This window comes from Pempheris klunzingeri, chromosome 21 (genome assembly GCF_042242105.1).
Source record: "Pempheris klunzingeri isolate RE-2024b chromosome 21, fPemKlu1.hap1, whole genome shotgun sequence".
Classification (NCBI taxonomy): domain Eukaryota; kingdom Metazoa; phylum Chordata; class Actinopteri; order Acropomatiformes; family Pempheridae; genus Pempheris; species Pempheris klunzingeri.
The window spans coordinates 21,233,299-21,245,241 of record NC_092032.1 but is presented as its reverse complement, the minus strand read 5'-3'; the positions used below and the strand labels follow the sequence as shown (position 1 = coordinate 21,245,241).

At 47.2% G+C, this 11,943-nt stretch overlaps 1 protein-coding gene across 2 annotated transcripts; it reads left to right on the top strand.

Annotated features, from left to right (window-relative positions):
* The first annotated feature begins 320 nt into the window (after positions 1–320).
* Positions 321–9,550, top strand: tubb6 (tubulin, beta 6 class V). Of its 2 annotated transcripts, none has more exons than XM_070852708.1 (7): positions 321–444; positions 2,417–2,525; positions 3,012–3,122; positions 4,012–4,127; positions 4,838–4,966; positions 5,261–6,075; positions 9,057–9,550. In XM_070852708.1, the coding sequence occupies exons 1-7, from the start codon at positions 388–390 to the stop codon at positions 9,127–9,129; spliced, it is 1,410 nt and encodes a 469-aa protein (XP_070708809.1). In that variant the 5' UTR covers positions 321–387; the 3' UTR covers positions 9,130–9,550. The 2 variants fall into 2 exon arrangements, with proteins under 2 accessions (XP_070708809.1, XP_070708810.1); XM_070852709.1 differs by having other exon boundaries at positions 5,261–6,097.
* Positions 9,551–11,943: the final 2,393 nt, after the last annotated feature.

The following is an 11,943-nucleotide window of genomic DNA, read 5'->3' as shown; positions in this document are numbered from 1 at the left end:
CTGTCAAAGTCTTGTAGTTGGTCAGAAGGTTCAGTAAACACACTACTTCAGGCTGTGAAGGGTTAAAGAGCGTCAGACACCACAGAAGAAGAAGAGCTTCATTTAGAAAGTCGTGCTGGGGGGTTCTGGGGACAAACTCAGCAGTTTTGCTGAGTGGGGCAGACTGGACCCCCCCTCCACACACACACACACACACACACACACACACACACACACACACACACACGGGGCGTGGTCGCGTGAACGCGCACGAGAGGAGGAGGAGATGAAGCCGGCTGCGCGCCCCCGCTGCTCAGACGCACCCAGAGGTCCAGCAGCGGAGGACCGACCGGACGACCCCCCCAGACAAACACCCCCCGGACTGCAGCGGACAGGAAGAGAGCCAGCATGAGGGAGATAGTTCACATCCAGGCGGGACAGTGCGGGAACCAGATCGGGACCAAGGTTTGGAGGGGGGGGGGGGCAGACAGACAGACAGACAGAGAGACAGACAGACAGGACTGTTCAGACAGACAGACAGAGAGACAGACAGGACTGAGCAGACAGACAGACAGAGAGAAAGACAGGACTGAGCAGACAGACAGACAGACAGACAGGACTGAGCAGACAGACAGACAGACAGAGAGGCAGACAGACAGACAGAGAGAGAGACAGGACTGAGCAGACAGACAGACAGGACTGTTCAGACAGACAGACAGAGAGAGAGACAGGACTGAGCAGACAGACAGACAGAGAGAGAGACAGGACTGAGCAGACAGACAGACAGGACTGTTCAGACAGACAGACAGAGAGACAGACAGGACTGAGCAGACAGACAGACAGGACTGTTCAGACAGACAGACAGAGAGACAGACAGACAGACAGGACTGAGCAGACAGACAGACAGAGAGACAGACAGGACTGTTCAGACAGACAGACAGGACTGTTCAGACAGACAGACAGAGAGACAGACAGACAGACAGACAGGACTGAGCAGACAGACAGACAGAGAGACAGACAGGACTGTTCAGACAGACAGAGAGAGAGACAGACAGACAGACAGGACTGAGCAGACAGACAGACAGAGAGACAGACAGGACTGTTCAGACAGACAGACAGACAGGACTGTTCAGACAGACAGACAGAGAGAGAGACAGACAGACAGACAGGACTGTTCAGACAGACAGACAGGACTGAGCAGACAAGACAGAGAGACAGACAGGACTGTTCAGACAGACAGACAGACAGACAGACAGACAGAGAGACAGCTTCAGGTCTGAACATCCTGACTCTCAGTCCACTTGTGTCCCATAAAGGAGGATCAGAGTCTGTAGACCTCCTCCTGAGACCTGGAGCAGAAAACCTTTAAGAGAACACGTCTGTCTGTCTGTCTGTCTGTCTGCTCAGTCCTGTCTGTCTGTCTGCTCAGTCCTGTCTTTCTGTCTGAACAGTCCTGTCTGTCTGTCTGTCTGTCTGAACAGTCCCGTCTGTCTGTCTGTCTGTCTGTCTGAACAGTCCTGTCTGTCTGTCTGTCTGTCTGAACAGTCCTGTCTGTCTGTCAAGGTGGATTCTTTATTATTACTAAAGTTAACGTCAGAAGATCATTTCAGCAGTTTCTCAGTGAAGTTATTTTAACAGTGACTTGAACTAATCAATCAGAAGTATTGAGGAGAGACGAATAAACACACACACACACACACACAGTAACCACAAAGGCTGCTGGGTAATGGAGCAGGGAGGCTGGACTGTTTATGAGTATTTCAAACAAGGCTCAGGTTGTAAACAAGAGAAGAAGAAGAACCGTTAAGGCCACTGATGTTATTTAAGGTGGAATTCATCCATCAGGATGAGCCCACGTAGAAAAGGGTTAGTTCACACAAACCAGAGTCCATTCAATGACCTTTTATTAAACCCTGTAGAGTCTGACTCTCTAACTTCATCATCATCCAGAGGGAAATATCATTTCTCACCCTGAGCTCTTAGATTCTGTTGACCTCCACTGTTTTGGGCTGCAGTCAGTCTCAGAGGAGTGAGCGTCGTCATGTGACTTCACTTTTATTTAGTTCTGACGCCGGACGGAGGAGGAAACAGGTTCAGATGTGCAGTAGATGTCTGTAATCAACAGTTTGGTGGCTCCTGAAGTGTAAAGAGAGGATTTTGGAGTTTTCCTGCGTCACATGGTGTGATTGATGTGATTGGGTGAGGTTACCCCACCCTGAACGAGCTGCCCCTCCACAAACAGTGTCTACAGACGATGGAACAAACTATTTAAACTCATTTATCAAAGTTTAAATCCCGACAGGGCAGCAGAACTCTCTGCAGGAGGGCTTCACAGCCACATGCTGCGTGTTGAAGGTGTCAGCAGTGTGTCAGTGAACGCACCGCGGCCTTACCTGACTCTGTTCTCCGTCTCTACCTGCCGCTGGCACTCTCACAGTTCTGGGAGGTGATCAGCGACGAGCACGGCATCGACCCGGCGGGCAGCTACGTGGGCGACTCGTGTCTCCAGCTGGACCGGGTCAACGTCTACTACAACGAGGCGTCCTGTAAGTACACAGCAGCTCAGGTGTGTGTGTGTGTGTGTGTGTGTGTGTTTCCCCTGTAGCTCCTTTGACAGGGGAGCATGGTTTTAATGGTGGATCATAATATCTGATGATGGTGGTGTTCGTTCAGTCCAGTCACAGTGATAACTGCCCACAGTCATGGTGGTCTGAGGAAGATGTTCAGTGATGTAACGCACAGGAAGGCGTCCCAGTATGAATGGACTCAGCATCCAGTTGGTGTTGTTGTCTTCTTATTTGGGACCTCAAAGATCTGCTGTTTTACTTTTACGTCCGAGTCGTCCAGTTTATTTTCAGTTTCATTCATCTTGTCTTGAACCTTTTTGTATGATTGCAGGATTTGTTGATTTTGATTTTCTGCCTCATGTGAAACTGAATATTGTTAAAAGCTAGAAGACGGTAGCAGACAGAGTCAGTCACTGTCTGACTGAACCCACTGGTGCAATGAGGACTCTTCTTGTGTTTGTGCAGCACATAAATACGTCCCCCGGGCGGTGCTGGTCGACCTGGAACCGGGAACCATGGACAGCGTGCGCTCAGGAGCCTTCGGACAACTCTTCAGACCAGACAACTTCATCTTCGGTAACAATCGCCTGCCGCTAACAGGTTTCTTCGTGTGTGTGTTCAGTTCCACGTCTTTGCAGGGTCGTTAATGTGAAAACACACTTTGAGGAGGAACCACTGATGACCTTCAGCTGGATTAGCCTCCTGATAAAACCTTTAATCATGAAGTTTGGTTCATTATTAAGAAGCCCAAAGTGTGGAGCTGATTAAGTTACATGAACCAAATGTTTCATACAGAATTCTTCTCTTCATTAATGACTTTCTCAGTCAAGAAGACATCGACATGCTATCAGTTTATCAAGTAGTTGTAGTTAACATGTCAGCACACGGCTCAGCAGTCACTGAGCAACATCCCATCCCACTGGAGTCGCTTTGTGTCCTGAATACTGATTCTCTCTCTTTTTGCTCCGTTTTTGGTCTCCACCGCCCCCAGAGAAAACTATCTGGCTCTTTAGCTGCTAAATGCTCCACTTTCTGCTCTCTGCTGTGGGTTTGTCTGAGCTTGTTTGATGAAAACAGCTGCTGGTGGAAACGCAGAGACACTAAATGTCCCATAAAACCAGAAACAGGAGCTAAAAGAGGCTAAAAGAGGCTAAGAAGTGAGTTCATTCTCTGCAGGTTCTTCACTGAAAGACATCCAGAGCTGCACTGAAGCTCCCCAGCACTGAATCTGTACAGTAAACAGAGAAATGTGTCTGCGTTTGGTTTATAAACGGACGTCTGAGCAGGAGAAGAAGCAGATCTGCCTCTGCCTTTCTTATATACAGGAAAATAAAATGTGTCCCCCCCCCCGGCTGAGAAATGGGTCACCGCTCCAGTGTGGGTCAGCGGGCACATTCCCATCTGTTGTGGCGATCGGTTTACATTTCACAGATGGATTTTCTGTGTGCCGATTGGTCGTCCGCAGGTCAGACAGGTGCGGGGAACAACTGGGCCAAAGGTCACTACACGGAGGGGGCGGAGCTCGTGGACTCGGTCCTGGACATCGTGAGGAAGGAGTGCGAGCACTGCGACTGTCTCCAGGTAAACACCGCTCAGTGTATTTTAACTGGGCTGCTCCCAAAGGCACCAGGTGATCAGTTTGGGATTCTTGATTTACACATTTAAACATTTTACATATGATTTGCAGTTAAATGTGGAGGAGAATTACCTTTTGCTTTCTCCAGGCAGCTTTTTGTTCTCTAATATTCACCAAAACCCACAATAAAAACTGAAATATTCAAGTTTTAAGCCAGCTACTGGAATAATTACCATTAAATCTTGTACAGAAATGTCTGTCCCCCAGAGGATGAAGCCACCAAGTCGACATTATCCTGTTTCCAAAGGTTTTTAATTCAATTTTGAGTCCTCGAAGGACTTTCATTCAAGTTATTGTTGTAATTCTTCTTTAACCAGATAGTCAGTCACATTTTTCCAGTTTTAAATTGTATTTGATTTGGATTTTTTGTTATTCTGTTAAATAAAGAGAGGGTTTTAGTCCCAGAAAGGTATGAAGTAAGTGTTATTTTGGTGTCTGTACCTTCACTAGTACTGAAGAACAACAATAAATCTACACTTTCATCTGGATTAAGCCGCCTTCAAAGTACTGACATGTCATCAAGATCGATGTAAAAACACATCAAATAGTCCTTAAACATCTGAGAGCAAAGCCTGACCTCCATCTACACAACTACACGACTGCTTCCTGTCAAATGGGAGAAATAAACAACCTCCCGCTGTCCTCCTGCCTGCAGGGTTTCCAGCTGACTCACTCTCTGGGAGGGGGCACCGGCTCCGGCATGGGCACCCTGCTGATCAGCAAGATCCGGGAGGAGTACCCAGACCGGATCATGAACACCTTCAGCGTCATGCCGTCGCCAAAGGTATCAGGGGGCGACTGCATCAAACACTGTTTTTATTTCATCTTCCTCCAATGTTTGGTTTATTATTTGTTCTTTATTTAAGTCGCAAAGAAGACGGCACAACAAAATTCATCTGCAGGTCTTTTTGGAATCCTTCGATCATCTTAAAATAATCCATGAGAGTTCTTCCAGTTCTGCCAACATTGTGTGACTGCAGCATCGTCCTGTGTCCTCTAACGAATCCTTTCACGTCTCCTCCTCGTCTTCGTTTCTTTTCCACCTCATTATATCTGTTCCTCCTTCGCCCCCCTCCAGGTGTCGGACACCGTGGTGGAGCCCTACAACGCCACCCTGTCGGTGCACCAGCTGGTTGAAAACACAGACGAGACCTACTGCATCGACAACGAGGCCCTTTACGACATCTGCTTCCGCACCCTTAAACTGACGACGCCCACCTACGGGGACCTCAACCACCTGGTGTCGGCCACCATGAGCGGCGTGACGACCTCGCTCCGCTTCCCCGGCCAGCTCAACGCAGATCTCCGCAAGCTGGCCGTCAACATGGTGCCTTTCCCCAGACTCCACTTCTTCATGCCGGGATTCGCTCCCCTGACGGCGCGGGGAAGCCAACAGTACCGAGCGCTCACCGTTCCCGAACTCACCCAGCAGATGTTTGATGCCAGAAACATGATGGCGGCCTGCGACCCTCGCCACGGACGCTACCTGACCGTCGCCACCGTCTTCCGCGGGCCCATGTCCATGAAGGAGGTGGACGAGCAGATGCTGAACATCCAGAACAAGAACAGCAGCTACTTCGTGGAGTGGATCCCCAACAACGTCAAGGTGGCCGTCTGCGACATCGCTCCCCGGGGGCTCAAGATGGCCGCCACCTTCATCGGCAACAGCACGGCCATCCAGGAGCTGTTCAAGCGGATCTCGGAGCAGTTCTCGGCCATGTTCCGCCGAAAGGCTTTCCTGCACTGGTTCACGGGCGAGGGCATGGATGAGATGGAGTTCACGGAGGCGGAGAGCAACATGAACGACCTGGTGTCCGAGTACCAGCAGTACCAGGAGGCCACCGCCAACGACGGCGAGGAGAACTTTGAGGACGAGGAGGACGAGATCGTTGAGTAAGGAGACCGAACAAGACCGGTAAAACTCTGAGGGAACACTGGTAGAGCGACACTAAGACAGGAAGTCAGCTGACGGTAAACTAGTCGGTCTGAATTCAGATCAATGACATTTTAAGAAAGTATTAAACATTTGCCAGAGGTTCAGAGATTTAATTATCAAATCGAATACTTCTGGGTTGCTTTTTGCTTTTAAGTAATTATTTTATCATTTCGTAGATTAGACATCTAATGAACAACAGATACATCAACACATCAATCAAAAGTGAGAATTATTGATAGATATATCCTGAAATTTAAGCAGGATGAAAGTTTCTATTCCAAAACTCTAAAACTGTGCTCAGTATGTTCAACAATAGCTTTTTTTAAGTAAAAGGCTCGAAGTTCATGACAAACTTCAGCATATACAATAATACCAAAGTAGGCTTTTAGTTTTATTTGATTGATTTTATTCGCATGTTTCCGAAATGAAGGAATTTAATTTTCTAATTCTGTTCATGTTCACAGTGTCCAAATAGTTTATTTTGACAAAGACGACTTTAACCATGAATCGTTTTTGTGGCTGAACCAAACCAAGCTTTAACCGTCGAGGCGTCGGATCAGAACAATGACCTATTTTATAACGTTTGCTAACAGCTGGCAGAATAAAAACAGATAATATTTTAATTTAATGCAGTGACTATGTGCAGTGGGTGGGACGTGGAAAGATGAAGGCATGTTTGATGATGATGACGTCCTTTTTTGAATCTGCTGAATCCCAAAGAACCCTTTTTGTACTCTGCTGTGTTCGAGTGTGTTTGTTGTTTTTAATTTGTGATTTTTTGTACATGTGAGCACGTCTGGAGTGGCTGAAGAGAGGTTGAAATAAAAGCTTCTTTCAAGGCTGACGCTGTTACATGTCTACTGTCTGTGTGTCTTCAGGTTATTTTATCCTCCGACAGGCCGACGTGGCTTCAGCGACGGCGGAGTTGCTCTTCTGTTTCACCACTTTGGCTGAAATACATACAACAAGTATCAGATGGGTTCACACAGATACTCATGTTCCCCAGAGGATGGATCCTTAAGACTTTAACAGCACCAGCAGGTTGATATTTGTGCTTTTGAGTGAAATATCTCACCTACTATTGGATAGAACGTCATGAAATCTGATTCAGACATTCGTGTTCCCCTGAGGATGAGCTGTGAGCATTTTGGCGCCATCATCAGGTTTAATTTGTCCCAAACTATTGATCTGCCTCAGCGGTACTTTACCTTATCTGATCTTAGCATGCTAACATGCTAAGCTAAGATGTGAACATGGTAAAACAATACACCTGCTAAGCATCAGCATGTTAGCACGATGACGCTAGCAGTTAGCTGAAAGCATCGCTGTTGCTATGACAACCTCTGGGAGCTGCTGGTGTGGCTGAATCCCATTTGATAGATTGTATGATTGTATTTTCCTCCAAATCCAAGGACGAGTGTCTGGAAGCAGCTCTGTGGCTGCAAACACTGGAAGGAATAAAATACAAATCAAAGTGCCAGAAAGTATTTAGGGTCACAGTTGAATACATGTTGTGGTGTCTTCCTCTTAATTCTAATCTTAAGACTAACTCTGAGCAACATGAGAAGACAGCTGGAGGTTTTGGTCTTGCTTGTGAAGCCTGTGCAGCTTCAGTTTCATTTCTCTTAATGTGTCCTGTTTGCCATGGAGTCACTTCTAGTCAGACCACGCTCCTGTGCAGCTGCTTTGCGTTGAGTCAGTCAGCTAAATGCTTTAACTAAAGAGCGGCTGCTGTCCCCTCCCTGCACTGATCCAGCAGGAGAGGGAGCGTCGGCCTGTCAACAGCCTGTTAATCTCTCTCGCCCACCGCTGTGTGTCAGAGTTGATTTCCCAGCAGTTCTGTTTGTGTTGTGGATTATGTGGAGAGCGGCGGCGGCCGTCAAAGGCAAAAAAAACCGCTTGGCTCATGTCTGTCGGCCTCAGCTGATGTCTGTGGATCTATTCTCCATCGGCGGCTCTTTGTGTCTCCACCTCTGCAGAACGAGGCGCTCAGCAGATCCACAGTCAGTCACTTTCACTGTGAAGCACCGGTGTTGTTGCTGAGGCCGGTTCACTCAGAGAGCTACTGCGTGAGGGTGAGGCTGGGGGTGAGGCTGGGGGTGAGGCTGAGGGTGAGGGGCAGAGGAATGTCTAACCTCAGTGATGGCACACACACAACTCTGAGTGTTTGTGTAGTCATGAGAACAAATATGGGCTTTACAACAGCGCTGTGAGGACGCTCCTGCACCGTGGGGACGCTCCTTCACTGTGAGGACGCTCCTTCACCGTGAGGACGCTACTCCACCGTGAGGACGCTCCTCCACCGTGAGGACGCTCCTCCACCGTGAGGACGCTCCTGCACCGTGAGGACGCTCCTCCACCGTGAGGACGCTCCTGCACCGTGAGGACGTTCCTCCACCGTGAGGACGTTCCTCCACCGTGAGGACGTTCCTCCACCGTGAGGACGTTCCTCCACCGTGAGGACGCTCCTGCACCGTGAGGACGTTCCTCCACCGTGAGGACGCTCCTCCACCGTGAGGACGCTCCTGCACCGTGAGGACGCTCCTGCACCGTGAGGACGCTGCTGCACTGTGAGGTCAATTCCAAAGGGCTGTTTCAGGGTTGAGACATGGTTTTCAGGTTACGGTTAGAATTAGCTTAAGTTTAGGGGAGTGCATTAATAATTCTCCGCTGTCTTTCTTTGTTCTTTCTCTTGAGGCAGAGTAAGAAAACTTTTCCAAACCCCGTTGGACACTGAACACACTTAAAAACACGCCATAAATATTTCAGGTGTTTTGCTGAGACCTCACTGATGCTCTGGTGTCTGAAGGGACTAAATCCCTGCAGCACCTTAACGACACGGAGCCACGATCACGTCTCCACATACTTCTGTCCATGTTGAGTGTGAGACTGACTGACTGACAGACCGGATGTAACCGAGCGTTTGTTCCTCCAACAGGAGCTGGGACGCAGAGCGGCAGCTGGACCAGCCAATCAGAGAGCAGGACGACAACTTCAGCCCAATCGATTAAAGGCAGAGGAGACGGGAAGCAGCAGCGTTCAGGTGTCCTGGTCTCCTGAAGAGCTTCAGACGGTGTGGTTTAAAAGCAGCTTCTGGTTTTGAGCAGACGACTCCAAACAAACAACGGACTGTTAACTCGGATCAGACTGGACTGAGTTTAGATAAATATGTAGGTTAAAAGGCCTTTAAAGTCTAAACTGAAGTAAAGTCTGATTTTACCTGGAGATCATTTTGCGGATCCACTGGATCCACTGCTGTGCTTTTATTACGGTGTTTCTCCTTCACGTCATGGAAATAGAGACCTGCTGGTCAGCACCACATTTATACTGACGTGTAAAGAAGTGGATGAATAAAGCAGCTCAGACTGTGGTTTATTTGAGGGGGAACGATCCCTTTGCTTCCTGCTTCCTACCGGTAATGACACTCTAATATTCATGACTTTGTGAGGTTTTTCTTGTCAATAAATCCTAATCAGTAAATCCTCCTGGACTCTCAGCTCATTATTCCACAGCCTGGATCTGACTTTAATGAGGAGTCACTTCAGCTTCACGTTCACAAAGTTAAAACTGACTGTTTTGTCTTGAAACGATGAGTTCAATGAATGAATGAATGAATGAATGAACTGCTCACTTTTTCCAGCTCACTGAATTAAATTAAAAACCTTCCTTAAGAACTGAGAGTATTTATTTATATATATGTATATTCATGAACATGTATGTATCAGTGTGTGTGTGTAGATTTATGAGCAGACTTTTATTTTCATCTATTTACTTTTGTTTTCTGATATATTATTTTATATTAATTGCTTTATATATACACTTTACTGATAGATTTACATAAATATCTATATACAGTATATATAGATATATAGCTCTCTCTCTCTCTCTATATATATATATATATAAATAAACACACACAACAAACTTTAGGTGCAATGCCTGAAATTATATTTGAAAAATACTAAGAAGAGAACCACACGTCCAACATACTCGTCACCGTATGCTGTGAAACATGTCTGTAAATACTGACGTGACTGATTTAGGGTCAAGGGAACATGTACAGACTTTACTGTAAAGAACCTTTGTGGATCAAACAGCAGGTTTAGTAAAATCCATCAGCCCCTAAACACCTGAAAGTACGTCCTTATGTAGTCACAGTGTTCTGCTGGCTCACAGGCCTCTGGTCCCTCTTCCACCCCCACGCTGCCCCCTGAGCGCTGTGACTGGGCCGGTTAGATACGCTGCCCTGCGTCACTCAGGTAAGATTCAAGATTCAAGATTCAAGATTCAAGATTCAAAGCGTTTATTATCACGTGTACAGAAACAGGTCTGACTTTGCCATCCACACTGAATGCCTAAGAGTTTAAAGTAAGAGTAAAACAAAGTGGCATGCAGGAGAAGATAAAATATAAACTACTATGACTGATATAAATATATTTACATAATGTGCAACATTATTAACATACAAGTTAATGTGCAGATTAGATCTAAATGTCAGGAGAGTGTGAGGTACGAATGTGCTGTGCTGCTGTAATGACAGTTATTACTCTCAGTCAAGTGCTTTTAGTTGGTTCGTAGTTCATAAAGTGTGTTGTCTAGTTGACGGATCCTTTAGATCCTTTAGATCCTTTAGATCCTTTAGAGCTGCAGTGGGCAGTAATGGATGATCGTGTTTGACGCCTTAAGTCCACATTCATCGTTCCTGAAGCCCCAAAACATCAGAATCTGACCGACATGTTCCCTTACACACTGATCTTCAGCACTTCTTTTCACCATTTCCCTCCTCCTGCTCCTCCTGCTCCTCCTCCTCTAATCCTCATCTTCATCATCCTCATCCTCTCCTGATGCCTTCATGTCTTGTACTTGTCGTGAGCCGCCACCAGGAGGCGCTGCAACACAACTCTTTAGTGACTCCAACAGCCTGATGAACGTCTGACTACCACCGACTCAACTCTGACTTCATGCAGTGAAGGGAGTGTGTGTGTGTGTGTGTGTGTGTGTGTGTGTGTGTGTGTGTGTGTGTGTGTGTGTGTGTGTGTGTGTGTGTGTGTGTGTGTGTGTGTGTGTGTGTGTGTGTGTGTGTGTGCAAATACCTCCTATGCAAACGCATCCATGTCCTCCAACAGATCCTTCTGCGCTCCACTTGATGGTTGGAGGCGTCAGAGGTTCCAGGTTTCCTCTCCAGCAAGTCAAATCCTCCTCCGTCTAAACACGAGGGTGAAAATCTCTGAGAAATTTGCTGCAGCTGCAACTTTCAAGTGTCTTTCAGTCAATTAACACACCTGTGAGATAAGTCGCTGCCCCAAACGAGCCACCTCAGGTAATTGGCAGCTGCTGAGGAGGAGGCCGGCTGCAGCGCGGCGCCTCAGATGAGTGGATAATGTTAACAAGAACGCTGCGATCGGCTGCCAGAGCGAGACGCCGTACGCCAGATGGTCTAATTGGCAATTACAGGGACAAAAAGTGCTGCGAGTGTTTGAATATTCAGGGAAGAAGACGACTGGGATTCTGCTGCCTCCTCTTCATGCTTCCATCAGCCAAACACGGACATCAAACATGATTATGGTTCACCACAACTTTGCTCTTAAAGATGTTGTATAATCTAATTTTTACACATTCAGCAGTGACGAAGCAACACGAAGCAGAAATTCTCTCTTTGAGCTCTGTTTTTGGTCTCCACCACCTCCTAAGAGAAACATCTGTCTGTTTAGCAGCAAAATGCTTCCTAATGTTCGCCAGCTGCTCTCCAGCTTTTCACAGCTTTTTCTCTGACAACGACGCCATGAGAGCCGTGAGAGTGAACCATCGGACGGATGAACGATGGC

Excerpts from the sequence above, each read along its gene's own strand:
- tubb6 (XM_070852708.1), top strand. The coding sequence starts at position 388 with ATGAGGGAGATAGTTCACATCCAGGCGGGACAGTGCGGGAACCAGATC. Across the intron at positions 3,123-4,011 it reads ACCAGACAACTTCATCTTCG|GTCAGACAGGTGCGGGGAAC; the intron begins GTAACAATCGCC and ends GGTCGTCCGCAG. Across the intron at positions 4,128-4,837 it reads AGCACTGCGACTGTCTCCAG|GGTTTCCAGCTGACTCACTC; the intron begins GTAAACACCGCT and ends TCCTGCCTGCAG.